General features: G+C 47.6%; 11 protein-coding genes across 11 annotated transcripts; 3 read left to right on the top strand and 8 right to left on the bottom strand.

Annotated features, from left to right (window-relative positions):
• Positions 1 to 988: 988 nt before the first annotated feature.
• GGS22DRAFT_167853 (PLU-1-like protein) lies at positions 989 to 6810 on the bottom strand. Its single transcript, XM_047962043.1, has 3 exons — positions 5908 to 6810; positions 5381 to 5478; positions 989 to 5322 (listed from the first exon to the last, which is right to left on the bottom strand). Exons 1-3 carry the CDS (start codon positions 6506 to 6508, stop codon positions 1426 to 1428), a joined length of 4596 nt encoding a protein of 1531 aa, XP_047816918.1. The 5' UTR covers positions 6509 to 6810; the 3' UTR covers positions 989 to 1425.
• GGS22DRAFT_35683 (JmjN-domain-containing protein) lies at positions 6615 to 7564 on the bottom strand. The gene is made up of 2 exons (XM_047966892.1): positions 6973 to 7564; positions 6615 to 6837 (listed from the first exon to the last, which is right to left on the bottom strand). The coding sequence occupies exons 1-2, from the start codon at positions 7426 to 7428 to the stop codon at positions 6721 to 6723; spliced, it is 573 nt and encodes a 190-aa protein (XP_047816917.1). The 5' UTR covers positions 7429 to 7564; the 3' UTR covers positions 6615 to 6720.
• A 3037-nt stretch (positions 7565 to 10601) lies between these two features.
• On the bottom strand, positions 10602 to 11885 carry GGS22DRAFT_167848 (uncharacterized protein). The gene is made up of 2 exons (XM_047962042.1): positions 11425 to 11885; positions 10602 to 11361 (listed from the first exon to the last, which is right to left on the bottom strand). The coding sequence occupies exons 1-2, from the start codon at positions 11649 to 11651 to the stop codon at positions 10638 to 10640; spliced, it is 951 nt and encodes a 316-aa protein (XP_047816916.1). The 5' UTR covers positions 11652 to 11885; the 3' UTR covers positions 10602 to 10637.
• Positions 11886 to 11987: 102 nt separating this feature from the next.
• On the bottom strand, positions 11988 to 13964 carry GGS22DRAFT_167847 (uncharacterized protein). The gene is made up of 2 exons (XM_047962041.1): positions 13706 to 13964; positions 11988 to 13649 (listed from the first exon to the last, which is right to left on the bottom strand). The coding sequence occupies exons 1-2, from the start codon at positions 13793 to 13795 to the stop codon at positions 12210 to 12212; spliced, it is 1530 nt and encodes a 509-aa protein (XP_047816915.1). The 5' UTR covers positions 13796 to 13964; the 3' UTR covers positions 11988 to 12209.
• A 245-nt stretch (positions 13965 to 14209) lies between these two features.
• Positions 14210 to 16205, top strand: GGS22DRAFT_35645 (DEAD-domain-containing protein). The gene is made up of 4 exons (XM_047966891.1): positions 14210 to 14474; positions 14561 to 15601; positions 15657 to 15839; positions 15901 to 16205. The coding sequence occupies exons 1-3, from the start codon at positions 14369 to 14371 to the stop codon at positions 15713 to 15715; spliced, it is 1206 nt and encodes a 401-aa protein (XP_047816914.1). The 5' UTR covers positions 14210 to 14368; the 3' UTR covers positions 15716 to 15839; positions 15901 to 16205.
• A 474-nt stretch (positions 16206 to 16679) lies between these two features.
• GGS22DRAFT_167844 (S-adenosyl-L-methionine-dependent methyltransferase) lies at positions 16680 to 18423 on the bottom strand. The gene is made up of 2 exons (XM_047962040.1): positions 18017 to 18423; positions 16680 to 17776 (listed from the first exon to the last, which is right to left on the bottom strand). Exons 1-2 carry the CDS (start codon positions 18201 to 18203, stop codon positions 16734 to 16736), a joined length of 1230 nt encoding a protein of 409 aa, XP_047816913.1. The 5' UTR covers positions 18204 to 18423; the 3' UTR covers positions 16680 to 16733.
• A 954-nt stretch (positions 18424 to 19377) lies between these two features.
• GGS22DRAFT_190386 (uncharacterized protein) lies at positions 19378 to 20115 on the top strand (the record flags this gene model as incomplete). The annotated part of the gene is made up of 1 exon (XM_047964965.1): positions 19378 to 20115. The coding sequence occupies one exon, from the start codon at positions 19378 to 19380 to the stop codon at positions 20113 to 20115; it is 738 nt and encodes a 245-aa protein (XP_047816912.1).
• Positions 20116 to 20502: 387 nt separating this feature from the next.
• On the bottom strand, positions 20503 to 21407 carry GGS22DRAFT_35629 (uncharacterized protein). Its single transcript, XM_047966890.1, has 3 exons — positions 21133 to 21407; positions 20884 to 21071; positions 20503 to 20833 (listed from the first exon to the last, which is right to left on the bottom strand). Exons 1-3 carry the CDS (start codon positions 21286 to 21288, stop codon positions 20755 to 20757), a joined length of 423 nt encoding a protein of 140 aa, XP_047816911.1. The 5' UTR covers positions 21289 to 21407; the 3' UTR covers positions 20503 to 20754.
• A 707-nt stretch (positions 21408 to 22114) lies between these two features.
• GGS22DRAFT_167840 (uncharacterized protein) lies at positions 22115 to 24327 on the top strand. Its single transcript, XM_047962039.1, has 4 exons — positions 22115 to 22890; positions 22949 to 23682; positions 23749 to 23861; positions 23934 to 24327. The coding sequence occupies exons 1-4, from the start codon at positions 22821 to 22823 to the stop codon at positions 24247 to 24249; spliced, it is 1233 nt and encodes a 410-aa protein (XP_047816910.1). The 5' UTR covers positions 22115 to 22820; the 3' UTR covers positions 24250 to 24327.
• A 151-nt stretch (positions 24328 to 24478) lies between these two features.
• GGS22DRAFT_195351 (uncharacterized protein) lies at positions 24479 to 25508 on the bottom strand (the record flags this gene model as incomplete). The annotated part of the gene is made up of 1 exon (XM_047965653.1): positions 24479 to 25508. One exon carries the CDS (start codon positions 25506 to 25508, stop codon positions 24543 to 24545), a length of 966 nt encoding a protein of 321 aa, XP_047816909.1. The 3' UTR covers positions 24479 to 24542.
• A 315-nt stretch (positions 25509 to 25823) lies between these two features.
• Positions 25824 to 27680, bottom strand: GGS22DRAFT_190382 (Arylsulphatase; the record flags this gene model as incomplete). Its single annotated transcript, XM_047964964.1, has 3 exons — positions 25824 to 27125; positions 27192 to 27349; positions 27404 to 27680. 3 exons carry the CDS (start codon positions 27678 to 27680, stop codon positions 25824 to 25826), a joined length of 1737 nt encoding a protein of 578 aa, XP_047816908.1.
• Positions 27681 to 27949: the final 269 nt, after the last annotated feature.

The raw sequence follows: 27949 nt of genomic DNA, 5'->3' as shown, positions 1-27949 counted from the left end.
GCTGAATCAGAAAATATATAGACTTATTTATGCAGCTGTTCCAATGGCGATACAGTCGGGATCAAAGTAAAGTGGTGTATAATTTACCTAGTATCTCACTAATTCTGAAAATCTTAGCGCTTGAATTAGGGACCTTTCCCCCTAAAACCCTTAGCCAAACTCCCAAGAACCTAATCTCCTTCGATCTTATTATTATAATTATATTTAATATTTGTAAGGCTTCGTAATAGAACCCAAAAGTCGATTAAATAGTAGTAGTTTTTATCTTGAAGGCGTACGGGTTGTTTTGAGGGTAGGCCAGCTTTTGATCCGAGCTCTCGAAGTTCGAGGAAGAGCAATACATACTCAAGCTCATATCTAAATAACAACGTCATCTACAATAATATAAGCTATATCATTAAATAGCTAATCCTCATTATATCATACTACCAAAATATCTAAACATAATAGCTTTTCTATGTTGTATAATGGGTTGGAGTTTTCGCTAGGGTGAAAATCTGGGAAAATCTAGGAAATCGCTTTTTGGTCCATTATTTTGTAACCCCATAACTTCTCTTAATATAATCATATAAATTACAAAAATATATCACCATATAGCCCGCCTTCGAAACTACATATACGCAAGACTTTGTTTAAATAGATTCAATATTGATAGATCCTGGTGTAAGTGAAAACAGGGTGTTTTGGTGAGAGATAGGGTGGCCCGTTGGGGGGTGGCCCGTGGGTACGTCCCCCATGGTAGCTCTTGGATTTGATTAGTTGACATTATCCTCTATGATCAATCACTAACCCCCCTATAATCATAGCGCTTTATACCTAGGGCTAGCACGAAATCCCTTCATGATTCTAGGGGTTCAGCGGCAAAATACAGTGGAGTCTCCAGGTGGGCTACGTAAACGCCACCCATCGCAGCCCACCTAGTATTTCTAGAAGTGGGATTACCAGCCCCAAATCACAATCCAGCTCACATCCAAGTCAACACAGCAGATGGTAATGAATAGTTGAAATCAAATAGCTACGTGCATAGCTGAATAGGTATCGGTCCCCACCCCTTCCAGCTTTCCTCCATTGAACTGAACAAGGTATACCGAACCGGGTCTGACAAACAACGCCTATCTAATGCAATAGTGATCGCCTATGTAGTCATACACTGGGGAGGAAATGAAAGGGAATTTTCTTCCGTGAATCGATCCGCGTCAACGCCTCTATATGTTTGGCTCACCCTCGTATGCTTGTTACTCTACCGTGGCCGTGGATATAGCGCAGAGATGCTAGCCGGTACGCCATAGGGAATTTTTACCATCAACGTGCTAGTGCTCAAGAAGCCTCTACACCGCCAATTAATCCTTAACCGCACCTATCTGTGCCTGATTAAGCGCCGTGACTCCCCTAATGACATGCCAAATTTCATGGGATCGACCAAACTCAGTCCGAGTCCTCCATATCCATCACGTTTCGTTCCGCCTCGAAGCTATCAGCCGTGACGCTTACTCGTTCCTTTTCGCGTTGTCTTTCCTTTTTATTATTATCATCTTCGTCGTCGGCATTAGTGAGATCTAGGAACATCTTGTCGACGTCTCTATCGTCGTCTTGAGTCTGGCTCATGTTTGCCCTGCTGAACGCATCGTCGCGGCCGTGGTTCCATACGTCGGGACCAAATATCTCCTCGGCTCGTTTACGTCCGATCTCGGTACGACGTAATATGGCGAGAGCGTTAGCCTTACCAACATCCGTGGTCAGGTTCAGACTATCCTCTTGCCCGCGCAGCAGACGATCCTCGAGCGTCATGGATGGATCTAGGGCGCTCAGGCGAGGCCCTGGTCCGTTGAAGAAGTCAGGATGCAAGCTAGTCGCGTTATTCATGTCCATGGTGTCAGGTCGAAGAGATGATCCGGGCCTGCTAGAGGACGCTGAGTTGGACCGCTGGGGTGGATGCGCGTGAGAAGTGCCGGTCAAAGCTGGAGTCGACGGCTGCGAGTTCCGCGAGAGAAAAGGATGACCGCCAGATGCGTACGAGTGGGAGGATGGACTAGTTGCATTCGGAGGAACAAGAGCCGTGCTCGACGACGCCGCAGCAGCTTGAGCCGCGGCCGCAGCCGCCTCCGCGTTCAGCGCCTTGCGCTTTAAGCTATTCGCCTTGCTCTTCATATTTTCCGGTAGGTCATCGGGATTATCTACGCCATATTGCGCCAATATCTTTTGCAGTTTTGTTGGACGTGGCTTGCGTGTACTCTTAGACACGTCGAGCACAGGGGGTGGCTCGGGCGCTACCGGACTCCATTTGTGGAGTTCTTGTCGGAAGAAATTAGTCTCGAAAGACAACAGAATCTCGGCTCCTTCGATCTTTCGTAGATAGAATCGTTGGTCGCCGGCCTCGGCTGCCGTAGTAAGCACGGGGTTGCAGAAGGCTGCGATATGATCTCGGAATTTTTGCGCATTATCGATGATCTTTTTCAGGACCTCCTCTTCCTCGGGCTGGAACGGCAAGTTTGGAATCTCATCCTGCCAGGAGATGAGATCTTCTAGCTTAGGTCGCGCGGCGTCTCGCGGAATCTTGACTCGCCAATCGCAGATCGGACAGGTGTACTTGTCGTCCTCCTTAACCTTTCCTCGGGCAATCTTCAGGCATTTGCCGTGATACCACTCGTGGCATAGTTCGCATTCGATCATCATGCCGGCCTCGATACGGCGGCAGATGCAGAATACCTCTACTAGAGCCGGATCGTTAATATCCCACGTTCGCCTAACCTTCCCCTCCTCTCCTCTCTCTTCGCTAGCCGCCCTGGACGCTGGCTCGGCCGGAAGTCGGGGGGTATCGTTACGAATATCGAAGCAGGCAAGATTACGCTCCAAGACGTAGTCCATATGACTCTTAAGAATATGAAGGGGTGCGTTAGTCTTGCCGAACAGCTTCTTTCCTTTCCGCATCCAATCCTCGTGGCGCCTCTGCTCCTTTTCGAGATCGAGAGTCCCGGTCGGCTTCGAGTTGAGGTCTTCGAGCTTCTTCATGATCTCGACCACCTCGGTGTATTTCGGTCTCTTCTTATAATCGGGGTCCTTGGAACGTTCCGTGAGGTCGAGGATCTGGCGATGGGCTTCCCGTTGCTTGTGCAAGATCTGATCGACGGCAGCTAGGGTTTCTTGCGTCACGGGGAGCGTGTTAACTTGCACCTGGTTCGAGAGGGCCTCTAGTTGCGGGTAGTGGACGACCTCCGCGTTGATGAGTTCCTTCGCCTTGGCTTCCCATTGCACTCCCGCCGCATACTTGTCGCCGAAGTGTCTCATATTATCATTATACAGCGGTATATCCAGGCGGTGACCTTCCTCGAGCAATTCTCTAACATCTTTCAAGGTCAAAAACATCCCTCGGTTCGATTTCGCCTTGACGTTCCACTTCGTCTGCTCCAAGATCTCGGACAGCTTGTCGAGCTCTGGCATGTCGACGTTGAATGTACGGCCTTCTTCGATGAGCTCTTCGATGGACTCCTGGCCGCACCCGCGCTCTAGGAATTGTTCGGCATTTTTCTGGAAAGTTCTTATAGCGTTAGCGCGTTCTTGCAGATGCTGAATCTCCGGGCAGTCGAATCCTATGCGCTCGGCGTCGTCGATTAAGCGGTAGATGTTCTCGACCCGTCGGAGCTCGCGCTCTCTCTGTTCCTGGGAGGAGCTCCCGATAGACTTTCGCATTCCGCTCTGCCAGGCTTTGTCATTTTTACGGCGATTCTGCTGTTTTCGCACCGTATAATTAGTTGCTTCGTCCACCCACTCGTTACAGCGGTCAACGAATTCCCTGAGAGCTGGCAAGGAGGGGAGGTCGTACGGTATTCGTTCACCCTCACTCAGAAGGTTCCTCAGCGTTTTAAGCGCTGGCTTGCCTCCGTCGTCGAGCAGTTTCTCATATTTCTCCTCCCACGCTTCAGGCATGTTGGCCTTATCCGCCACTTTCCGGTAGGTCTCGTTCAGCTGTTCGTCGGTCTTGCGATAGTAGAGCTTGTGCTGATCGCCGGCGTAACGTTCCGATTCGGACATATCGCAACATGCGTGACTACCAGCATGCTGGATACAGAGAATCTTGCCGGATTGGAGGCACTTGAATCTCGATAAGTACGCGTAGCACTTGCAATAGGCGCACTGGTACTCTTCCTCGGGAACGTCGACATCGGAGACTTCGACAGTGAGCGAGCAATGCTCGTCAGAGTCGGTAGTCAGAGCGCAGGGTTGGTGATTGTCTTCTCGATGCTTCGCGATGAACTCTTCTCGCTGTTCGAATTCTCGCTTATGTATTCTTTCAAGCGCCGGCGCAAGCCACTTCGCAGTCTGAATAGTCAACCCAGACCCGGTTCCTTCTGCTGCTGTCCATAGAAGCTCGTCGTGCGAGAAACACGGCTGTCGCCGGAACTGCTGCAACCGCTCGACGCCGGCAAGCCCATTAGGCTCCCACTCTGACGGCGCGAAGTTCACGGCTTCGTTGAAGTTAAATCCGTGATTGAACCCTGCGTGGTAGGCTTGAGGAAACGTGATGACCATTTGACCAGCTCTCTGATCGAGAGCATAGACACGAACACCAGCTTTCTTAAGCTGCTCCGGGGTAAGGAGTGTGACGAGCTGGAATAATAGGTCGGGCTGGGTTTCGAAGAGTTCCGGCACCGCTTCTCGCATAGCATTCTCGAACTTGTCGGTATCGGCGGCCGGAATTCCGTACCATGTCTTGGTCGATCCGAAGTGCTGATAATTGATAGAATACGCGAAGTGATCCTCGTTGTGCCAGCAGAACGTCGAGAATATCATCCCAACGTAAACCCAAGGAACGGTCATGCCAGAGATATCTGACTTGATATGTCGGAAGAGACTCTCTGAATAGAGAGGCATGACGTTCAAGTTCCAGGGATCCGTAGAATAAGGATCGCAAGGGTTACGCTCGGCGGTCGGGAATCCGGAACCGTGAGTGGTGCAGTGGATATCAGCGCCATATTCTACCTCCACAGTTTCCTCGGTGCTAGTAACAAGTCTCCAGAACTCTTTTTCCACGTCCTCTTCCGTGACTGGTCGCGAACAATTGAGCACTGGATCGACCGGCATCCGATTTTCGAAGTAGCCTTGCTTAAAGTCCGCTGCCTTCTCTTGGAATTGCTTCAGTGAATATAAGCCACCTTCCTCGAACCCGAACTGGCCATCGCCGACGAGACATCTGTGGCAGTTCCACTCGGCGTCGGGTTTTTGCTTGAGAGGAGGATCCAAGCAAGTACCGTGGTACCCGTGATCGCATGACTCGCATACTGCGATGAAGCCCACCTCATCACCTTTACCACAAGCTTCGCATTTCTATGCACATGATGAGCGGATGAATCAATTACCTAAAACCGGACGACGAAAAACTTACCTCGCTGGGACTGGAGGATTCATCTCGGGATACAGGGATCTTGGGAGCTGAAGGACGGAACAGCGACATGTGAGAACCGGCAACGGTAGGGACGGTTTCTATATGTCAACTTGCATTAGTAGTGAAAGCGATTGGGCCAATCATAGACCGCGAAGGTCGGAAGAGCCGTTGTATGGTTTCCTCTCTGCTGTACATGGCTGCACGGAAAGGCGCATGATTGAGCGCATTGAGAATCCCTGCACGATCGCATCTCCACAAATAGGCAGAACCCCGTAAAGGAAGCAATGTACTCTTCAACTACAGGAAAATAGGAAACGGGATGGGAAAAGGACAGTTGACAAATTTTGAAAAATAAAGAGCGACAAGGAAATCAATCGAGGGCGACAATAATATCAGAGATGAAGGAAGTGTGCGACAAATGACGAAGGAGGCAACATTGGAGAAAACAGACAATAGACAGCCCTGGAGGCCAGTAGTCATCAAGTCACCAGAATTAGAGTCATAGATAATTGAACAGAAATACGTACCTTTCTTTAGTCGCTTGCTCCTCCTACTGCCATTCTCGGAATCATCAGTACCAGTGTCTTTCTTCGCCGAGTCTAAGCTGTCCGAACTAAGTTGGCGCTTCAGAGCAGTAGCAGGTCCGAGCCCGGATGGTCGCAGATCCGGCGTGTTCTTGCCAGATGGGTGCGGGCTTCCATGGTGTTTCGGAGGCGGAGTGAAACCTTTAGGTTCCGTCGTAACAGGTCGATTGACGCTGGTGAATCCAGCATTGACAGGCGTAAACCCTCCAGAGTTAATAGCGGTAAATCCGCCTGATGTAGGCTGTGATGTGGCAGAGGGCGCGTCAGCCATGATCGTATCACGGTCAGGCTCCTGCTTTGGTCCATTCAAGCTTTGTTGAAGAGCATCGCTAGCATGTCGGGCAGGCGATTCTGCTCTAAGGCTCGAAGGAGTATTCACTGTCGATCGCTTCATGGGACTGGGAGCCGGGCTTGGCGTAAGAGGTCCGCCATATTCGTATTCCAGCTGTTGATAAACACCAGGTTTCGCTTGACGGAGATAGTTTTCGTAAGGAGTTAGCCATCGGTCGTACGAGTTCTTGAGCGACGTAGACAACGACGACATGATCTTTCCGCTATATCCCAAATCTCTGCCAATCTCCGCCCACTTCTTCGTCTTGCAGACTTTCTCGAAGCCACCACGAGATTCGACCGCTTTCTTGAGTCGATATAAGTCGAGGGGCTTCTTATCGACGTAGGGGAGTCGGTTTAAGTTAGTTCCCTGCTGTCGATGGAACTTGGCGAGAGCATCGAGGTAACTAAGATTCGCTCGTGTGCCTACACTGAGGTCAATGGGACTAGTCGTGGCGATAAATAATCAGGGCGTGTCGTGACAAAGAACTTACTGCCTTCAACCGAGTTCAACTCTTGTTTTCGAGTTCGGAAATGAAATTTCTATAGATCATTAGCATACTTTCGTAAGTCAAGTCGTCGGCAGTCCTTGGATGCCATCTATTTCTAACAGCTGTTCGTGTTCGGAACAATCCCAACATCCAACGAAAAATAAAACCCCAAAAACCATCAACTCACCTCTGTATCGATTGCGAAGTCTGGATTCCAAGAATCGGGCGGGACAATCTTGCAGATGCCATATTCGCGTGCATCGGGCGTGATCTTGCGGACGTACTCGAACGGATCTTTCCATTCTTCTTCGGTGGGATGATACGTCGGCGCTTCCTCGAGTCCGTACGGTCTATTTCGTTTAGGCGGTTCTCGATTCGTGGTTGCCTGGCCTCTTCGTTCGACCGAGGTAAGATCTAGAGGTGCGCTACGCATAGAACTAAGAGGTACTTGAGGATTGGTAGGGTGATACCCGTTTGAATTAACCTGCGTCTTCGATTTTGCGCCATTGGCCGCCGAAGAGGAATGGTTCGCATGGCTCGAGGAGCTGGTGTTACCGACAGCAGGAGATGCTCTAGAGCTGGCGTTCGCGCTACCGGCACCTCCAACGCCGCCACTATGGCCAGCGGAGGGGGTGGAGACCATGATTCAAGACAGGCAACAGTGCTTAAAAAAGATGACGAGATAAATCTTCGGAGATGTCGTATCCAGCCGTGCTGGATTAAGAGGTGATGGGCTACGTTTGCCGGTCACCTTCGGTTAGTGGAGATTGTGAGGCTGTCACAAGGAGGGTAGGCCGTATGTGCATCGCATGAGCATATGATTAAGCCGTAGTGGTATCGTCGCTCGAAACAAGAGTAGACGAGAGCGCGTCTTGACGAAACAAAACGTAGCGGATAAGTAAGTCGTTAGCAAGTATGTGGAATATATGGCCTACGTGGTTGAAGAAAGGTCGAACAGATGTCGTAGTACGTATTATGGACGTGAAGTATACGGACTGCGTGCTTGGTCACGATATACAACGAAGTATTATGCGTCCTAGAACGACAAATAAAAAAGAGAATAGGGTTGAACTGCTCTCCCAACAGTGCACCTCAACCACCACGGCGCAACCTCGAATATCGCGAATTACTAAATTAGCAGTATCATTAGAGAGTAATAATGAAGTTCGAGTTGAAAACGTATTCAATGGATGAGGAGAATTAGTTGTCCTCTAATTCGAGTGAATTGGAGGGGGGAGGGGAAGTGAAGTTTAGCTCAAAGGAATTTGCATGTTAAAGTGGAAAGAGGTTTAAAGAGAGAAGAAGGTTTGAGACGTCGAGGTATGGTATGTGTAGGATATAGAATAGGCGTGTAAGTTAGAACGGGAAAACGGACTAGATTGGATAAGAGCGGGATGCCTAAGCGGTAGGTACAGCGTAGGTACGGTGGAACGTGGGTGGTCAGTGCAAAAAGAGTAAAAGAGTAAAAGAGCAAAATAGCAAAAGAGCAAGTGCTCAAGCTTGGATGGTAGACGGTACGTACCTTGGCCCTGAACGCAAGTCGATCTGATGTCCGTAGCTTACGGTAGCAGCGTAATGCGTAATGCAAGAAAGACGAGAAGGGGAAAACGGGACACGGGGGTCACGCAGGCACGAACATTTACGCTGTACGGTGAATTGGGAAGGAAAGGAAGAAAGAAGGAAGTGGTAGAAGTGGATATTGATGTGGGTGAATGCGACTCGTAGCTGTCGTCGGGATTTTGTGTCCAGTCCCATTTAAAGCAGCTAGGCCTGTCGAACCTTGCGCATCTTGTACCGAGGTACCTATTCGGTCTGCTACCTGCGCTCTACCTGTGATGTACTTGATCTATAATCTATTTCCGTCTAGCCAAATCAAATTTTCGTAGAGATGTACAATCAAATCTTTATGTCGCACGTATCTTCACAGTACACATATGTTACTTTTGACTTCCATTCCACTTACGGAACTTACATCGCCTCAACTTCAATTGACATTGTTCCACACTCAGTTGCTATCACATCCTCCATCCGTCTCGTTTGCATAATTAGCAATATAGAATGTTTAGCAATAGAATGTTCTTCCAAAAATCATGTGATGTTGGCGATAACAAAGCTACAGATCAATCAACTACATAACCTTTACCTAGTAGTCACCTACCACATTGGTAGGCATGCATCTATTTCCGCCACGTCTTTGTTACCAAGAGTCCTAGGTAGGAATTGTCGCTCCGTCTGTATCAAAGAAGGGATGTTTCGAGTTTTGTTTTGGGGGGTTAATGCTAAGCTACCTAGTAGGTTACCTGGGTAGCTTGGAAATTGTTGGATATTGACGCTGCGAGTCTGTCATATTTGATATGGCTTACGCGGGCAAAATAAAATGCCGGCTGACATTTCACCTCCAGAAAATCCAAAAGAGATCCATTGGGGTCGATGGTACGATGCGCAAACTTTATACTTACGCACTACCAACAAGCGGTCACTCTCACATGTGGTCCGCTTACATACATATGTAGGATATTTAGGTGGGTACCTAGTCTGGAAATATCTTTCGCTTAAAGTGTCTTAACTTTAGATTATACTACCTATACGTATGTACGTACATGTAGCCAATAACTTATTTTCGTTAGATCATGAGATTTGAGGATAGTCGCGGGAATCAGAATCGACTCAATCGAGAGCGAAGAAAATTGAAGAGGCGGGTGGCCGCTAAGCTTTATTAGAACCGAAAGATCGCCGCACTTCTCCCGACAGGTATTTAATTGCTGCAGTAGTTTAAAAAAGCAACTGTCGGTCCAACTATGGCAGGTATGTGACACTAACTGCATGTCATCTGTTCACCACACATACCCGGATACCTAGATTTGGTCCTTGGGGCGAGGCTGCACGGACTATACCGACAGTATCAAAATGGCTGCGAGGCATAGGGTATGGTTGTATCCTTGAATGATCCATGGATGTGCCAGTCTGCCAGTGTGCTTATGTTGGGAGGCGGATGGCTAGGATGCCTGGATTTGGACTTTTTTGCTTTTGCTTTTTTCCGTACTGTGCCTCACACCAAGATCCTAGCTTATCAGGCTTGTTTTGAGGGGTTCCAGTTGAATGAACAAATCTCCAGGGCTATCGAGTAACCATCCCAAAGCTAGAGCCTCGTGTGCGGATAATGTTGAGAGCAAATTTTATAGGTAGAGCTTAAATGTCCGAGAGTCGCAATCAATTTCCTCATATTGCTTGTCGTCAAAAGTTGGAGCTAGGAGGCTGCTAAGATTTGGGCCAAGTCGTCAGAACATAAAAAAACCGAATTGATATCGTAGGCAAACTTGCAAGGATAATAACCAATGAGTCGTCTAAGGAGCCAATGGCAGATGAGTGACGTTCAAAAGAGTGGATCGCTACCCCTGTCTGCATGACGGGAACACCACGCGAGCACACACAGCAGGGAAGACCCAGCCCAGCCGAGCATTGAAAAATCCTGGGTTTCCAAGGTTGTTACCATAAAAAGGAGACTGGATTTTTGCGGGGGCCGCAATAAACCTCCAGTTCCAAGCAGCTATCCGTTAAGAGATGCCGATTTGTGTCGTACAAACCGAGAGGCATTTCGTGGTATTGCCTGAGAATGATTTGACATTGTTGACATGAGGGATCAAAATTTTATGATCAGAAAATCTATTTTCCTATTTAAAAATATGTCATGATCGATTCTCAAGATACCGTATTCTAGGTAGTATCAGTGCTGGTACTAACATCACTCAGCCTCAACACCTCACTACAGCATCGTAGGATTCCATCACACAATTGCCTACATCTCCTAGACATGATGAGGGTTACCTAGGTAGATATATATTTATATCGATATTATATAGACTCAGCTTGCGCTTTGCGCTTTCTAGGCTTCTTAAGAAGCTTCTCAACCTCTTTGGCTCCCCGAACCCTCAAGCTCACTTCTTTCATCAGGTCAATCCACGTAACTCGGCCTTTGCACTTTGGGCAATGTCCAGATATAGGAATGATATTCTCATCAGCTTCTTTCCCAAGTATGTGTTTACTCCAGCATGATACGTGTCCGGTGCCTTCACAGCTGGCATTCGAGCATGTCGCATAGAGACCCTGGCCTGGTTCTAGATGTTCTCTACATACCACGCAATCGCCTTCCCTCTCAAAGTCGTATATCGATTTTGTTTTCGTCACATAATCCTTCATCGGGGCATAGTCAAGTGGTAAAGCATGAATACCCCAGGGTTGCTCTGACTCATTTTCAGAATGAGAGCCTTCTGTCTCCTGCGGACCAGAGAGCGAAGAACCAAAGTCTGTCAATATCTGAGTTGTATCTTGTAAAGGTCCGTCTGCGGTATCGCAACATTTCTTCCATGCTTTGTATACCTCGGGATCGAAGAAGTGGACGTTCAATGGCCATCTAGCAAAACTAGGTACGCGTAAAAGGATATGTACGTTTGAAAGGATCGAGGTCATTGTGTGTCGTGGACGCTTGGGATGACCATTTCGCTTTCTACCCGCCGCTGCTGATATGCGAGACGTGGTCGGGATATGTAATGACGTATGAGGATTGGTAAGAGCCCACCTAAGAAATAATTAGCATAACAGGTACACATGATAAGCTCACTGATCGAATTGGATAACTTACTCGAACTTCAAAGCGGCTACCATCCCAGGAAAACCTGATACGATACCAACCATCTCCCAAGGTCTTAACGTACTTCTAGATGTGCGCGCGGCACCACCTTTAGCCTGACCATTATGCTGCTTGAGCCGTCGCGGTAGATTGGGCGTTGAACCAATATATAGCGAAGAATGGCGAACGGTTGATCGTAGTATATACACAGTGTATAGTGGCGGGATTATAACAGTCATTTTGTAAATCGATGGCTGAGCGCGTCTCAACCGGTCTCAACGATGAGGCTTCGAATTCTTGATGGTGAGATGAGACCAGTCCCCGTAAGATTGTGGTTCCATTTCTATGACATGAAGTTCGGATGATAATTCCAGCCGCACGCTCTGACACGAATAGCAGTAAGCCAAACGAACTTGGGATATTTCGGAGAAGGTTATGAGAAGCGCATTTGTTATTTACATTTTGAAAGTTTGTGAGACGTCACGAATCACAACAACCAACATGTTGATTAGGTATTGATAAGGTGGGCTGTGGGGTTCCAGTTACGTTATCGATAAGCTAAAACTTAAACACAAGCTAGCACTGCATGTAGCACTAGATACATGTACCTATATACCTGGAAGACTTGACCTAGAAAAATGAGTAGGAGCGCATTCAATATCCCTTCCTTGATGTTGGCAGCACGATTCCTGTTATGGGGAATATATCCTGTTTTTGATTCCTCTTTAGAAATAGCCCCGACCATGCCCCAATTCGTGAGCAATCTTAGGACTGCATAATATTACATCTAAATAGCTTTACAACAGGCCTTGCTTCTGCAAATCGTAATAGACCTTCTCCGGCATGACGTTCCCTTCGGCATCCTCCATCTGCACCACGCTACCGTCGTCCACCTTATCCTTCCGCTTCTCCTTCTGGATCTTTTCCCACAGCCTCAACGCTTCGTCGATTCCTGTTATGTCTCGGAAGAGACTTGTATTTGTGACACCCAAGCATTTCAAACCATAGATATGTCGCGCCTCGTTGAAATGCTTATCAAAGGCTCGGCGTCCCATGTATACGAAGTTTCCGCATATCTCGCAGGGGAACTCGACACCGAGTCCATGAAGCTTATACAGCCAGAAGGGGATAGGTTTACCGTCCCACGCAAGTGGCAGCTTCAGTGGGTTATAAATCCTATCCTCGTCATCGTTTTCTTCACCATCCTCGGCATCCTTGGGCTGCGAAGTAGTAGTTGTGGCGTTGAACAGATTCTCCAACTCTTGTTGCCGCTCTCGCTCAGTCATACCCTGCTTTCTTTCGACGTTCACTCGAGTATCAGACCGTTCGGTACTCATCGCGCTTGCGAGACGCTTGACTCGGAATTCTCTCTCCGCGATAGCCCGCTCTTTTAGTCTATACGTCGACATTCCACCTTTCCCAGCCCCGTTAGTCGAGTTACCCTCTTCCGTAGATGTGCCTTGTAATCTTTGAGCCCGCTCCGCCGCCGCACGAACGTGTTTCTTGCCGGAAAGGTGACCCTTGTATACGTTCTCATTCTTGAATTCCCTTTCACAGTCATCACACCACACCGTGTCAGCCGTAGATGTTTGTTTTGCGCCGCCGGTGGTCTTCCCGCTAGGCTCTTCTGCCTTCCAATCGGCGATCTCATCTTTCTCCCATGCAATATCGAATTCCTTATCGAAGTCGGTGATGACCTTGTCAACATTCTCTAACGGCCTCGTCTTTCGCATGAAGGTTTCGAGATCTAGAGCGAGCTGGCCGACATAGCTGAAATATTGATCTGTCGTCTTTTCCGACCTCTTCAGTCCGCCAGCACCTAGCGTAAAGTTATCAAACGAGTCCAGGTACTGAAGATAGCTAAGCCGTTTTGCGTTGGGAAGGTTGAGATAGAGTTCGTGACAGGTGTGAAGATCGAAAAAGCGACCAAATGCCTCTTCACCAGTGAACATGGTATCGACGACACTAGGCTGAGATTCGGCATCAGGTCCCTTCTTTGGCCGGTATGCGCGCTCGAGGTTCTCGACAGGTTCGTTGGGGTACTTATTGTGGAAAGTCTTTATGTCGGTAAGCTGCTTGTAGAACTCTTCCATCGGGTCACCGCTACCGATTTGTTGGATCTCACGCGACCTTGACCCATCCGCATCGCGGTAGAGAGAAAGAAGCTTGGAGGACTGTGACGATATGCGATCGAGAAATTGAGATATCTGATGATCACGCGCTAAACGATCACAGATCTAAAATACGGAGTAAGCAATTAAGTTATTTGAATGTTGGCTTTATGAGAACTAACATGTTTGGGTTCATCGCCAATGCGATCTGCGATGCCCTGTTCGAGGCGTTCGAGGTCCTCATGAAGGAATCTTTGCTCTTCTAAGAGCATCTTGAATTGTTAGGTGAAAATCAATTATAATTTTTCAACGGATGATGTAATGTGGTATGATAGAAGATGCCGAGTAAGAAATTGAAGTCGAAATAAGATTGGACTGTGTAAAATTGAATTGTCGGTTTGAATCTTGCTACTATTATGTAGAGAGCAAGAAATATTAATGATGAGGCTGAATATCAGAAGTTGATATGGAACAGCCTTCTTTAAAATTGTTAGGTTCAGTTACAAACGGTCTCTAATCCATATTGCCACAGTGGCTAGGGTCGGTATTTCCATCAATCTCCAGAGGCTCCAGCTGCAGCTGCAGGCGGGCTAGGTGGTTGCTTAGCGGATGTGGGGCATAGCCACAGCCTAAAGTTCGACCCCATAAAAATTCTCTAGCTTACCACTTACCAGCCTGGCGACTGCTTCGAATTGATCAATTCAACTTCAACCGAACATCAACGTCTTCTGCATATCATTTCAAGACCGCAAATCATTTACTAGGCGCTCATTGCAACATAGTGCGATCTTAATATTAACCTCAAATCATCACCTCCTCATTTGCGCAATCAATACTCGTTCATCATGGCTGAAGGTGGTGGTATCGATCGTCGCGCTGACGAGAAGATGGAGTTTTCTACCTCCAAAGAGGTTACGGTGCACCCAACCTTTGAGTCGATGTCTTTGAAGGGTAAGGCTATACATATATGATACTTAACACATGGTGTATATCAATTGACACGAAATGAAGGCTAAGACTAATTATTCCGTCTATAGAAAACCTTCTTCGCGGCATCTACGCGTACGGTTACGAGTCGCCCTCCGCCGTCCAGTCTCGAGCCATCGTCCAAATTTGCAAGGGACGAGACACGATCGCTCAAGCACAATCCGGAACAGGAAAAACCGCCACATTTTCCATTTCCATGCTCCAGGTCATCGATACTGCTATTCGCGAGACCCAGGCCCTCGTTCTCTCTCCCACACGCGAACTTGCAACCCAAATTCAATCCGTCGTCATGGCTCTCGGCGACTACATGAACGTCCAATGCCACGCTTGTATCGGTGGAACCAACGTCGGAGAGGATATCCGAAAGCTCGACTACGGCCAGCATATCGTTTCTGGTACCCCAGGTCGCGTAGCTGATATGATTCGTCGCCGTCACTTGCGCACTCGTCAAATCAAGATGCTCGTTCTTGATGAAGCTGATGAGCTGCTTAACCAGGGTTTCAGAGAGCAGATTTACGACGTGTACCGATATCTCCCTCCTGCCACTCAAGTCGTGGTTGTCTCGGCCACCTTGCCTTACGATGTCCTGGACATGACGACTAAGTTCATGACCGACCCCGTCCGAATCCTTGTCAAGCGTGACGAGTTGACGCTAGAAGGTCTGAAGCAGTACTTCATCGCTGTCGAGAAAGAGGACTGGAAGTTCGACACCCTCTGCGATCTCTACGACACACTCACAATTACTCAGGCTGTCATCTTCTGTAACACCCGACGAAAGGTCGATTGGCTGACCGACAAGATGCGTGAGGCGAACTTTACCGTCAGCAGCATGCACGGAGACATGCCTCAGAAGGAACGAGACAGTATCATGCAGGACTTCAGACAGGGTAACAGCAGAGTATTAATCTCTACGGACGTCTGGGCTCGTGGTATCGACGTACAACAAGTCAGCTTAGTTATCAACTACGATCTGCCAAGCAACCGAGAGAACTACATCCACCGCATTGGCCGAAGTGGTCGTTTTGGTCGCAAGGGTGTCGCGATCAACTTCGTTACTAGCGAAGATGTTCGAATTCTCAGAGATATCGAGTGTAAGTGATATAGGTCCGTCGAGTCTTATTATTGTATGATGCTAACAGATAGTAGTATACTACTCGACTCAGATCGATGAGATGCCGATGAACGTGGCCGACCTCATCACCTAAGGAATTTAGGGAATGGTGATGATGACGATGCCGATAGCTGATGCAAGCATGTGGCAGATTAATTAAACGAGGCTATGAAGGGATGAATTCTGGTCATGGGAGGAAAAGGGCATGTCGCCTAGTAGTGAGTACATCAACCCCAAACTTGCATAGTATCGTAAACCCGGGCTAACTCATATGCATAGCACTATATCTCAGATTGATCATGCTATTGACAAAGAATCCGATGCATTTTCGAGATCTGGCTTATCGACTACGAGAATTCAGTGGCCCACCCAAGAACAGTGGTGTAGGTGTAAAATTGAAACCGTTTGACTTGCTTTTAGACATGGTGATTAAATGGAGTTCCTATCAAACTCTTCGAGGAGATATTGACACTCTAGGACTCGATACGTGTTACTAAGTTGTTTACGTTACCTAGTAGTATTCCGTGGTCATAACATAGGTGCCTACCTAGTATTAGTAAGGCTCGGATGATATTGTGGCTTGTCAATTTGACGCTATATCACTACTGGACACTACCTTCTGGCGCTTCAACAACTAGAAGCGTAGCCGAACATGTAAGTTATTGGGTCCCATTGCCTAGCTGGTAAGGCATATAGCAAAAGCCTTGTACGAAGTACAGGAGTAAACATTATCAGCATACGAATCAATCTGAGCCTATTTCCAGGAGATGTCGTTTTTCAACTCCTACCAAATTTGTCCGATTATTCTCCTTCGTTTCGCAACTTACATACCTGGGTAGACACAAAGACCACCCTATCCAGATATGCATACATATATCATCCACAAGACAACTAAAGAGCACTCAACAAAATCAAGTCTGTTCCAACGCAAGTTCCATTATAGCCAAAGCGCTTCCAATCGGACTCGCAACGTTGACGAGCTTTAATCCGGGGTCCGCCATCCTGAAAAGTTCTTTCCAGTCTTTCAAGTCGCGCTCGACGCTATTGAATAAAGCCATCATCGCGATATCCAAAGTCCTGGAGGAACAAGGTTAATTCGGAATCATGAGCGATCAGGTCGGGCAGGCTGGGCGGGTTACATACCTGGTCTTGCGCTCCTCAAGCGTACTCAGTGTACCGCTATGAATCGCAATGTTATCCATGACTACGATTTTGGAACCAGGTTTCTTCCTCACTGCGCCAAGTTGAGCTTGCAAGATACGCACGGCATCTTGGTCTGAATGATGGTGCAGTATGCGTCGAAGCAGATACACGTCCCCTATAACAGTCTGTGGTGTGAAGAAGTCGTAGGTCACGAACTGCAGACGATCCCCTAGCTCGTCCACGCCTACACCTGCAGCAAACGCTTCATTCGCATCCTCGACAATGAATTTCAGGGTCGGATTACAGTATGCGACGGCCTTCGAACAATGTCCATTACCACCCCCTACATCGACGACGGTTGAGCCAGAAGGAAGACTTGACCAGTCAAACCCAGATACCAAATGCTCTACGCTGAGTTGTCTTCGCTTCGCCATACCAGCCATAGCTCTCGCGTACCGGTCCGCTTTCATAGACTCCTCGGTAGTCTGGCGAGGTTGTGTGATGAACCCGAAAGCAGGCTGATACATACCTCCAGGCGCAAGCCCCAGCGCCGTTTCCGCCCTCACCCTCCCTTTAACAGCACCCTTCTCTCCAGCAATCGCACTCGCATCCACATCCACACTTGAATCGATAGCAACATCGTTTACCCCAACCCCCTCCATCCCTCCAATCGACCACCTTCGACTCATAGCCCTAGACTCCGTGAAAAATGCACTCGACCTCAACGATTCCTGAGTTAGCCACTCAACTGCTGCTCCAGTGTCTTCGTCGAGCAGAACGCGGGAATTACGGTTATGCGCAACGATGCGAGTACCCGGCTCACGAAAGATATGGTATGTCATGAGCAGCTGCAGCACCCGTGTACACTGGGAAGTATCGACACCGGCAGCGTGCGCTAGATCCTCGTACGGGATTGGAGTGCCATCCGCAGGCACGAAGCTCGCGAGCCGAAAGTGGCATACATATTGCAAGGCTGCATGCACGCGATGACCTTGGGCGATACCCATTACATCTGTAAGGAGTTAGATTCACGAGCGCCATAATGTTTGAGGTTCGATTGCAACCTCGACCATTTATTCATTCATTCTACCAAACACCCAGGTGTGGTAGAGAGTTGAGACAGATAAGCAAGGGCGGTGTTATAACAAATGACGTACTGCGGAATAATCAGCTTCATACTTCCGCAAATGATGGGAAAATCATTACAACTATTAAAAGCACATCATAAGAAGTTATGATCTTCATACTGACCATTCTATAGGACCGGTAACGAGATGGTTTAGCTTATCGCAAGCCTCGAGAAGTTTCGACCTTGCGATACTGAGGCTTTTATCGCCATGATAATCGGTGTAAGCGTGCCGCGGGAGACTGGTCTCGAGTATTTCCGCCTGCTTCCTGATAATGTCTGCAAGCGCAGTAACTGTCATTTGATCACCCATCAGAGCGGACAGTCACCTAGGTGAAGCTTTCAAGGTTTGATGCACTTTACTACCCAAGTATTTCTAGGTACTCAGGAATGTATTCAAAGGTGTGCCTAATTTTCGATGGCACATCAGATTAAATATCTACCTCGCCATTATATAGCTAGGTACCTATATGAGATACGCACAGTCTAGACTCGTCAAAGTCGCACGTGGCGTCTTACCATTTATATGTGCGCGTCGCACAAGTTGTTATCTCACACCTACGTAGCTGCGGAGCGCGGAGTTATTTTATTGAGCTGTAGAGTACGGGGTTCCTACGGGGATATTGGCTGGGGGTAGAGTGCTCCTCGGCCGAGCCAGGGAGCTTACCATTAAACTCGGTACCCAAGAGGGGCGAGCCCATTACGCGGACCGAGCCGTCGAGCGCAGTGAGATGTTTATGCTGGCTCAACCGCGCCCCCCGACTTGGCAAGCCTTCGCGTCCAAATCTACTGTGCGTACAAAGGTATGACGCGCAGCTTGGCAGTCGTAAATCGTGGACGAGATCATACAAATCTTAAACATCGCGCACGATTGCCGACGATTATGGTATTGTTTTCACTTGGCATCGGATATTCAACTTTCTCTCGGCACGGTTACAGCGGCCCTTCAACCAGTGATACCGCCTGGGCAATGATGCTAGCGGTATCATTGATGAGTGTGAAATCATTATTGACCTGACAGATCTTTGAGGCTGCTTCTTGACCAATCACATTAGACATATCTGAGACATCATCGCCGTAAAAAGCGCGCAAACTCTTGGCGGTCGAAATACGATACGGTGAGTGAGTGATTAATCAATGATGCTCTATCTTACATGAGTCCTAGAGCCGGCAAACCGGTGTTATGAAAATTCGGCAGGGCTAAAATGGAAACAAAGGATATGACAATGTGACGAATATAATGAGTTTCATGATTCGCTCCTTTTTGTGAGTCTTTCTCCTATTGTATTACACGTCGCCTTTTCAATCACCAAGCGACAGCTCCATCTCAAGAAAGACTGACTCTGAGCAAAGAACAAGACAATCGGGGAAGCTAGAACTGTAGACAATGCTATTCATTCTGTATTTAGGCATCTTGGAGGCCGGAATCAAACTCTATGGTTTTCGTACTAACTTTGACTCTCATTCGCATTCATTACCTATATACCATGGCTGTACCTAATCTATCAATGCCATCCTTCGAACTCACACGAGCTGAGAGAATCCAGAATGAGGAACACGTGAACAACCTCGTTCATCATAGCATAAAGCTACTCAATAGATATAAGAAGAAATCCTCTATGTTCGACCTGATTGACGCTTCCGTTGCAATCGAAGATGCAATAGCTATAGCCAGGGACCCGGGTGCATGTGAGTCTCCCCCTCTCGCGAAATGCTACCTCAACCAGGGACACATTCTAAAGGCCATGGAACAATATCCAGAAGCTCGCATCGCATATCTACGAGCAGCAAGCATACCCTCACATAACCCCATAGACCGCGCCGTTTCGCAAAAGGCTGCTAACTGGGTGGCGCAAATGGACCAAAAAATTCGGGATGCAAAGAGGAAAGGGGGCATATGGCCAGATATCTACCGACAGACCACCTCGAGTACGGATCCAGGCCAGTGTCCCAGCGAACTCCTCACAGAAAATCTCAGAAATATCGACATTTATCGCACTCAACCCTTACTCAAAGAAGTGGGTGTAAGAAAGCCCAGTATCGAAAAATCCCAACATCACAACTTGCAACGATTGCAAGACCTAATTCGAAGCAGCGAGCGACGGATGACGGAAATGGTATCTACCCCTGGTCTTGACCATCGAGGTATGCTTTTCCCAACCTCCCCTCTTAGATCGTTTAAAGAGCACCTTGCGATGAGACATGCTGCGACGAAGAAACCTTAGTAGCTCATCACCATTAATAAACTAACGTAATCTGTATTTGTACTTCCATGCACGCGATTCTTGGTGATGAATGCATCGAGATACTTGCTTTCCAGGGGACCTTAGGTAGGTTAAGTTGTGTAAATTGAAATACTTGCGCACTGTAATATGCTCCCCTTAGTGACTTACCCCCTAAGACTATAGCGGTTGCCCACTAACCTTTAGTGGGTGTCACCCTATTTAGCGAGACCCCTAGCTTGGTGCCAACCTTGGACACAGTAGTTTCCAATCAAGTCACGCACTGGATAAGGTCCTGATAGGTGTGCGAAGCTTTGCTTGAGACCTTCGTATATCGAACCAGATCTGCGACTTTTCCTCTTCTGACTATCGCACCGAACCATTTCTAGGGTCACTTGTTACGAAATGAAGGGTTCATATTCTAGAATGGGATAGAATGGTTGTCATTTTCCCATGGGCCACGCTGCCATGTCAATAAGTCAACTCATGCATGCTATTGATTTCATAAATTTGGCACGCCACTTTACGTTCTCAACTTCAGTCGTACTATCTTTCATATATCATTAATCGTATTAATCCAGTTGTCCAGCAATATCTTCATAAATAGGCGTTCGTATCGCATTAACGCTTAGCATCAAATCCTTAAACAGCAGAGGAGGTGCGAACATGGCCGCCGTAGCCACGGTGCCAATCGGAGATGACATTGAAAAGCAAGAAGAAGCTAGCAAGGAGTTAGTCAGGGTAGGTAGTCCAAGAGTGTAGACAACTCACAAGGCAATGAAGCTAAAAGCCTCGACGGTATGGGGAAGAGCACCAGCATATTCGTGGCTCCAATCTTCTGCGGCGAAAACAACCGAAACAAGCCAGAGGTACGAGAATATGATGTTGAATAAAAGGATGTATCCCGGATACGTGCCGAGGATGAACGAGATCAGGAAAAAGGCTACTGTGAGGACAGACTACAGTGTTTGCATTAGCGGACTTGGTTCTACTGTTTGGGCTTGGGCATCAGTGGCTTACAATGACTTCCTCATAGATGATGCGGCTAGGAACATTGTTGTTCAGGGAAATGAAGTAGGACAGAATGCCCATCACAATGACAGCCGAGATCCAGATCAACGCATTGCTGAAAAGGAAGAAGGGGGGTCCTGAAAACCGCGAGTCGGATCGAGCCATGTTGATGGTATTGGCGGGAAGCTAATGATGTTGGCGAGTAGCTGATGGTATCGATGAGTTGCGGCGAGACTCGGGTTTGTGAGGGTTTGTGAAAGGGAAACTACCAGTTATCACAAAGTTGATAGGAAGCCTGGAAGAATGACAGAAACTCGATCACGGTGAGACAAGAAGACCTGGCAGAGAAGTCCTAATAAATACAAATCGGTATACCTAGGTCTAGACCGGGTAACGGCTCTGCATGCTTGCGTCTTCGATATTTATGTGTGACTACACGTCAACGTGTGATGGGGTACCAACCAGCCCATTTTCCTGTTTCTGGGGGTCCTTCTGGGCGGTTGGGGCCTATGAATGGGCTCTATCAGGCTCGAATGATGCGGTAGACCGCAAGTTCGCGGACGCTAATGCACCTTGGATCTGTTCGCCAAGCCATTAAAAGCTTTGACAGGGCAAATGCCGACGAATGAGGCTGAGATACAATACGTCATGTATCACCAAACGTGGACATTAATAAGGGAAACGATATAGGACTGAGGTGTACTTGTGTTGTTTTTCTGTTTCGCCGGTACGTAGTATTGATTGTCCAACGAGTGCGCTGGATTATGGATTTCCAAACTGCACAAGGTCCTAAACAGCAAGGTGAGCAGAAACCCCCAGAAGATGTAGGACAAGACGTATGTATTTATCCTAGTTATGTATATAATAGGGGTTGATTATGTAATGGATATTGTGCTACAAGGGTTATCCATATAACCGAAACCCTGCCCCGCCCCCCTTTTTAGAAAAAGGGAATGGAAAAGGAACAACATGAAAATTTCCACCGAGACATCTCGGAGTCAATCAATTTGACTAACCATCCCTTCCTCCTTACCTGACTAGCGTTGTGTGATCCCGCGGCGCAGTCAAGATCTAACGCCTAGTAATGGAGAATACAAGGTATTCATCTTCCTTTGTTTCTACGGTCGATAATCCGGCAGTTCGGGGAGACGCTTAGGATCCTATATACCGTGCGATCAAACAATGAAGTCGACCGAGTCCTATTTAATCAGACGAATAACCCTTTGTCAAACTAGTTGGCGCCTAAAACCATGGAGATTCTGGAGACCTTCGATGACCCTATTCAGCGCTTCAATAGGAACGTCCAACTTTCGCGATTTAGATCCTTAAGTCCGTAAGTCCGATGACAATATGCTCTGAGGCAAATAAGCACTTTAAGTAAAGGGCTACCAGTATTTTCAATTGATTATATAGTAGCAGAAGTCAAAGGCGACCGATTCGCGCGGCGAATTACTTTGGTCTGACTTTACAACAATTTTCTCGATTTTCTGCGTTCCTACTCGTTGTCGCTTTCTAGGGCGTCCAAATTAGGTATCGTAGGATATCTGGGTAAAGTGGAGTCGCCCCTGAAGAATGGTACGCTTACAAATTAACAATCACGGCATAAGCAACCTTGGAAGTTCAAGAGACCAACGTTCGAATGAGAATTCGAATGAGAAATCCGAATTGCAGATATACTCTGACGAGGAATTTCAACAATGTCTGTCAAAACAGCATCGCCTGGCGCAATACAGTTTTGCGATTTATGTAATAAACCTATTGCTTCAGGTTAGCTACCCCCTGCTAGTGTGGAACTGCTATGAATATCCATTGACCATCCTTTCAGACTCTGCTTACAAGCGTCACGTATCATATTGCCGCCGCACTCGAGACCGTCCTAAAAAGCGGCCTCGTTCTTGCAAGGAGTGCCATTCTGCCAAGGCCAAGTGTAGTTTCGAGCCCGAGTGCTCACGTTGCAGGTCCAAAGGCATCCATTGTGTCTACGAAAAACCTGTATCTGCTCTTGCCAATAGGAAAAACAGCCAACATGGCGGTACGTCAAGTTCATCGGAGGATAGCTTCCGGTTTGTTATGGAGGTACCTTGCTCGTCCTTTGCGCGTTTAGCTGGAATGCCCAACTTCGGTTCTTCAACGAGTTTAGAAGTTCCGGCTTCGTCGCCACGGTCAATCATCGCTCTTCGCGCCGACCCTGTCGCTCAGCAAAGCGCCAAATTCATCCTCGAATCCTTCCGAGGACTTCCTTTCACGATGATCAGCAGGGAGACGTTTTCGTGGTTCAATCACGGGTACTGGTTTCAGTCCGGGCCTCCTCAAAATATTATGAGGTGTTCAGATGTTGCGAACCTGTATGCTGATCGCAAATCGCTTGCGCCAGATTCGTTTTGGACAGTCATCAACCAGGAGAACAAGCAGCTTCTTCGAGATCTCCCGAATTGCTCTATGATGGAATTGCAATCAGGGATGCAGGCGCAGATCATATATATGATAATGTTTGCGCTGGACAATATTTCTTCTAATGATATCCCAGAGATAACCCTCCAGATGCTCATGACATTTGAGGTGAGTATTGGAGACTTGAAGCTACCTGCTAGGTACCTAGTATTAAACATAAGCTAATTCAAGTAGCTTTATGGCAAAAAGTCTTTCGAGACCGACAACAATGTTTGGTTTCCTGTCGACAGGCTGGATGACCCTAAGCTGACCTGGGAGGATTGGGTATGTGCAGAGACACAAAGGAGGTAGGCCACCAGATATTCCCTACCTAATGCCGAGCCACGTACCAGGCGTCTTCCTTTCTAACGAGAATTCAGATGCACCATTACTTGGTTCCTCCTAAGTCGCGTGATAGACCTAAAATTCGGAGTTATGTGTCCCAGCATCAGCAACTGTCGCAGACTTCAACTTCCCTCCCCCGGATCACTATGGAATGCCAGGACGCGGAACGAGTGGGAAGCCGCTCGCAGGATCCATTGTCGCGATCAATTAAAGTTGATACGGAAATTTGGCGATTTGATAGAAGCACGTTCATGTCCACCTAATTCTGATCACGGCCAAGAGCTGAATAGGTGGCATGCGAATTGCGACAAGTTGGGGTTACTACTAACATTAGCCACGACGATGGTCTAAACCTCAAGATACATACCTAGGCAAAAGCACAAATATCATATTATGTTATCCGAAGGAAAGAAATGATTATCTCCAATTGGTAAACTCCCCAGTTCATCGCGATAGCCATCCAATACCCATCATAATCCTCCATTTTCCAATCTTTCCCAGATCCCTTCTTTTCCTGTGTCACCCGATAACCCAACCCCCCCTCCATTAAATGGGTGCTCTAGACGCCTCGTACGTCACCGTTGCGCTTTTTTGGGTACCTATGTACGCTCCCTAGACGCCCCCTAGACGCCACACGCTCATGATCACTTCTCATGTACTTCCGGGTGGTTTTCTTTCATATGCCGAGTTAAAAGATACTCGTTTTCGAATCGTTTATCGCAACCCCGTGGACACGGTAAGCCTCCCTCGACGGGTTTTCGCGATCGATTGTATTTCGAGTCAGGACGATGTATCTTGTACTGATGATCTCTTAAATGTTTCGCATCCGCAAACGACGAAGAACATTGGTCGCATTTCAGAGGGCCACCATTATACGGCGATTTAGGTAAAACTGGAGTCTTATCCTTGTGAGGTCTGTTGTGTACGCGTTCCATGTGTTGCTTCATCCATTCGCGAGAAATTTCTTTGCTGCATATCGGACAAGGATATTTTCGGTCTTTCGCGTCTTTTGATTCTTTTGGATTTCGTACGTTCCGAGACAGATGCCTGGGTGTGTTGTCCTTGAATCTGTACGGCTGCTGTGGGGGTAGGGGGGTATTCAACAACGACTGGTTGAGATTTGGAAGTGCCGGTTGGTATTGAATATGTTGTTGATATTGTACTGTACCCATGACTGGGGTTGTTGTCGTGGTGTAATTTTGAGGCCACAACCCCAATTGCTGTCCTATGAAATCCAAATTAGGAAATGGTGATCCCATTGCACCAGGGGGCGGACCGAAGGTTTGTGAAGTAAACGTAGTAGGACCTGGATTATTATTTCCATAGGGGTTGGTATTGGGGTTCCCGTAATTCCCATTTCCTCTGGGAATGATGCCACCCTGAAATGGATTGGTACTGAACGCTCCTGGAGCATAGGGAATATTGCTTCCGTAGTATTGCGGAGTTGCTCCCACGAAATTGTAAGTAAACCCAGTGGTCGGGTAAGCCTGGTAAGCCGGTGTACCGGTGGGTGGTGATGCTGGCGTCGGCTTCGATGTCGGCTTCGTGTGGTTTGGGTTTGTATTATGCTTGCCATTAGGGGTGGCACGGTCTCTTTGACGGTCAGCCATTTTGCAAAAAGCGAACAACCTGCGCTCTAGACAGCTATGCACCTAGGTTGATGAAGTGAAGGAGAGGTTAGGATGGATTGTGTAGAAGTGGAAGATAGGATGTTCGCTAGATTTAAATACTGTTGAACCACTTGAGATTTCCCTCGATCACTGTTAAGATAGGTACCTACCTACCTATCTATAAGTGATATAACAGCACCAATACAAGGCACATCACTAAGGTACCTACCTAGTACCTAGTCAGAGACGAGTCACTGCTAGAATGTTGTTCGGTTCATGCTGCCTATCTAGTAGTAGGTAACTGGTAAATAAGAACTATGTCCATTCATGCCATTTAGGATCGAAAATTGAGAAAAGTTCATCGCGCCTGAATTGTGGTCCTTCCGCATCAAGGATAAACCCCATCTCGCACCTATCAAACTCAATTTTCCTCGACTCGTTATCGTAGAAAGTATCGAATCGTGGGGAAAGCGCATCTCGTAGACTAGCGACGTTCCCAGCTGGGTGTAGCTCTTTCCAAGGATGGATGCAAGTCTCTGCTTTACATGACTTCAAAACAAAAAGTAGAGAGTCCAACCTGGCGACAACCTTATCAAGGGGCGCCCCGGCAATCGTGCTTGGGGCTATCTCGTCTGGGTGCAAGAGATTAACCATTTGCCCAGGATCCGTCGTTAGGTCATGCAATTCGTGATCCCCGTTACACCATACTTGATAGTGAAGGTTGTACATTTTGCTGATGACGCGAAGAGCTTTGTAGGTATTATTTGTGTGTAGTCTTGGATAGGAGTCGAGTACCTGACCCTCGTTGGATGCAAATCCCCAATGTTCTACCGTCACATGTTCGTGACGTGTTTTCTTAGCCTGCGATAACCCATCTTCCGTGAGTGGTATCGAAAGTCCGTCAAAGTCTTCCCTTAGGGGAGCCCCTACTAGTTGTAGTAAGGTGGGCGCTATATCAGTGTGAGTAGTCACGATATCGCTAATTGATCCCTTAGGGACACCCGGTCCTCTGACGATGAGCGGGATGTTGATATCCTCCTCAAAGCTACATTGTTTCGCGGGTTGCATCCGATGCTGGCCAATGTGATAGCCATTATCCGTAGTGTAGATGATATACGTATTATCCAGAAGCCCAAAATCAGTCAGGCGTCCAATAATGGAGTCCACAATTTCATCAACGCTCTGGAGAGCTCGAAGTCGCTGCACGTAGAAGTGGTCATTATAATCAACCGTATCCTGACTCTGCTTCGACAGCTTCCGGATCCAACTTGCGCCTGATGGTTTGTCTGGGTTGAAATTTGCTGTGCGCGGGACCTTGACACCTTCGAAAAGGTTGGCGTGTCTCTCTGCTGGTACTGGCGCCGAGAAATCGATATCTTCCAAGTCGCTATGATTACCGTCCTTGAATGCCGGCGACCATAGGTTCGCATGTGGTGAGACAGGGGCAACTCCAAGGAAGAATGGCTTTCCGGCTTCATGCGCTTCATCCAACAATCCTAACGCCTTTCCCGCTAGCACGTCAACACTATGATGTCCCTCGAAGCTCACTGGAGGGTCCTGATTTCGTTGGTATGTACTGTTCAAATATGAATAGGTGAATGGGTCAAGGAGGAAGTCCTACAGTAGGGAGTTAGCGCCTGAATAACTTCCAATTTGTATGGACAAGTTTCTAAGGGGACCTACAGATGAGGTCCAACCAGCAGCATAAGGTGAGTCGTAGTTATCAACTGAGTGAGCATTGAATAACTTCCCCGTGTAATATGTATTATACCCAGACTCTTGTAGCCAGACTGGGAGATACTTTTCGTTAAGTCCCTGACTAACAAATTTTGGATACCCCCCTAAAAGTCCAATCAGCAGTAGTCATTATCTACTAGGTAGGCATGGCCGCATACCGTAAGGAGGAGTCACGTTGGTCACGTTGGTGTTGTGAGCCGCTTTGCCAGTCCATAGGGTTACACGGGAAGGACAACAGAGAGCAGTCGTGCAGAAATGCCGCTTAAACAATGTTCCCTGGTCGATTAGATGTTTCTGCACAAACGGCATATAGTCAAGAGAGTTCATATGAAGATCTTGATCATCTGTAAGAATGAACACGATATTGGGTTGTTGTCCTTGCTTTGTCCCGCCATTTTTATGCGTCATGGGTTTCTGGTTCACAGGACCAAACATTGAACCCTGCGCAAAGCATGGGCAACATAGTGATATTATAAGAATGATATATCGTAAAATCCACATGTTGCTAGTTGACCCAGCTCTCTGGGGTCTGAGATTTTACCATGAGAAACTTGAGGGAGCTTAACCATATAGTTATGTCGCGAGAGATGACATGAGGGGGAAGCCAACTATAACAGAATACCCCTTTTGGTTAGGCGATTGATGTAATCGCAGCAATCTCTAACTTGGGTTCGAGACGAAGGTCGCTTATATCAAGTGACCCC

Source organism: Annulohypoxylon maeteangense (genome assembly GCF_022496945.1).
Source record: "Annulohypoxylon maeteangense strain CBS 123835 unplaced genomic scaffold GGS22scaffold_13, whole genome shotgun sequence".
Taxonomy (NCBI): Eukaryota; Fungi; Ascomycota; class Sordariomycetes; order Xylariales; family Hypoxylaceae; genus Annulohypoxylon; species Annulohypoxylon maeteangense.
The sequence above is the reverse complement of the archived record's forward strand: the minus strand, read 5'-3'. Positions and strand labels throughout refer to the sequence as shown.

Excerpts from the sequence above, each read along its gene's own strand:
- GGS22DRAFT_167853 (XM_047962043.1), bottom strand. The coding sequence starts at position 6,508 with ATGTCGTCGTTGTCTACGTCGCTCAAGAACTCGTACGACCGATGGCTA. Across the intron at positions 5,479-5,907 it reads GAGCAAGCGACTAAAGAAAG|AAACCGTCCCTACCGTTGCC; the intron begins GTACGTATTTCT and ends GTTGACATATAG. Across the intron at positions 5,323-5,380 it reads AATCCTCCAGTCCCAGCGAG|AAATGCGAAGCTTGTGGTAA; the intron begins GTAAGTTTTTCG and ends TCATGTGCATAG.
- GGS22DRAFT_35683 (XM_047966892.1), bottom strand. The coding sequence starts at position 7,428 with ATGGTCTCCACCCCCTCCGCTGGCCATAGTGGCGGCGTTGGAGGTGCC. Across the intron at positions 6,838-6,972 it reads ACTTCGCAATCGATACAGAG|AAATTTCATTTCCGAACTCG; the intron begins GTGAGTTGATGG and ends AATGATCTATAG.
- GGS22DRAFT_167848 (XM_047962042.1), bottom strand. The coding sequence starts at position 11,651 with ATGACTGTTATAATCCCGCCACTATACACTGTGTATATACTACGATCA. Across the intron at positions 11,362-11,424 it reads GTAGCCGCTTTGAAGTTCGA|GTGGGCTCTTACCAATCCTC; the intron begins GTAAGTTATCCA and ends ATTATTTCTTAG.
- GGS22DRAFT_167847 (XM_047962041.1), bottom strand. The coding sequence starts at position 13,795 with ATGCTCTTAGAAGAGCAAAGATTCCTTCATGAGGACCTCGAACGCCTC. Across the intron at positions 13,650-13,705 it reads TTGGCGATGAACCCAAACAT|ATCTGTGATCGTTTAGCGCG; the intron begins GTTAGTTCTCAT and ends TCCGTATTTTAG.
- GGS22DRAFT_35645 (XM_047966891.1), top strand. The coding sequence starts at position 14,369 with ATGGCTGAAGGTGGTGGTATCGATCGTCGCGCTGACGAGAAGATGGAG. Across the intron at positions 14,475-14,560 it reads TGAGTCGATGTCTTTGAAGG|AAAACCTTCTTCGCGGCATC; the intron begins GTAAGGCTATAC and ends TTCCGTCTATAG. Across the intron at positions 15,602-15,656 it reads AATTCTCAGAGATATCGAGT|TATACTACTCGACTCAGATC; the intron begins GTAAGTGATATA and ends AACAGATAGTAG.
- GGS22DRAFT_167844 (XM_047962040.1), bottom strand. The coding sequence starts at position 18,203 with ATGGGTGATCAAATGACAGTTACTGCGCTTGCAGACATTATCAGGAAG. Across the intron at positions 17,777-18,016 it reads CGTTACCGGTCCTATAGAAT|ATGTAATGGGTATCGCCCAA; the intron begins GGTCAGTATGAA and ends AACTCCTTACAG.
- GGS22DRAFT_35629 (XM_047966890.1), bottom strand. The coding sequence starts at position 21,288 with ATGGCTCGATCCGACTCGCGGTTTTCAGGACCCCCCTTCTTCCTTTTC. Across the intron at positions 21,072-21,132 it reads TCATCTATGAGGAAGTCATT|TCTGTCCTCACAGTAGCCTT; the intron begins GTAAGCCACTGA and ends CAAACACTGTAG. Across the intron at positions 20,834-20,883 it reads GCTTTTAGCTTCATTGCCTT|CTTCTTCTTGCTTTTCAATG; the intron begins GTGAGTTGTCTA and ends ACTCCTTGCTAG.
- GGS22DRAFT_167840 (XM_047962039.1), top strand. The coding sequence starts at position 22,821 with ATGTCTGTCAAAACAGCATCGCCTGGCGCAATACAGTTTTGCGATTTA. Across the intron at positions 22,891-22,948 it reads TAATAAACCTATTGCTTCAG|ACTCTGCTTACAAGCGTCAC; the intron begins GTTAGCTACCCC and ends CCATCCTTTCAG. Across the intron at positions 23,862-23,933 it reads TGTGCAGAGACACAAAGGAG|ATGCACCATTACTTGGTTCC; the intron begins GTAGGCCACCAG and ends ACGAGAATTCAG.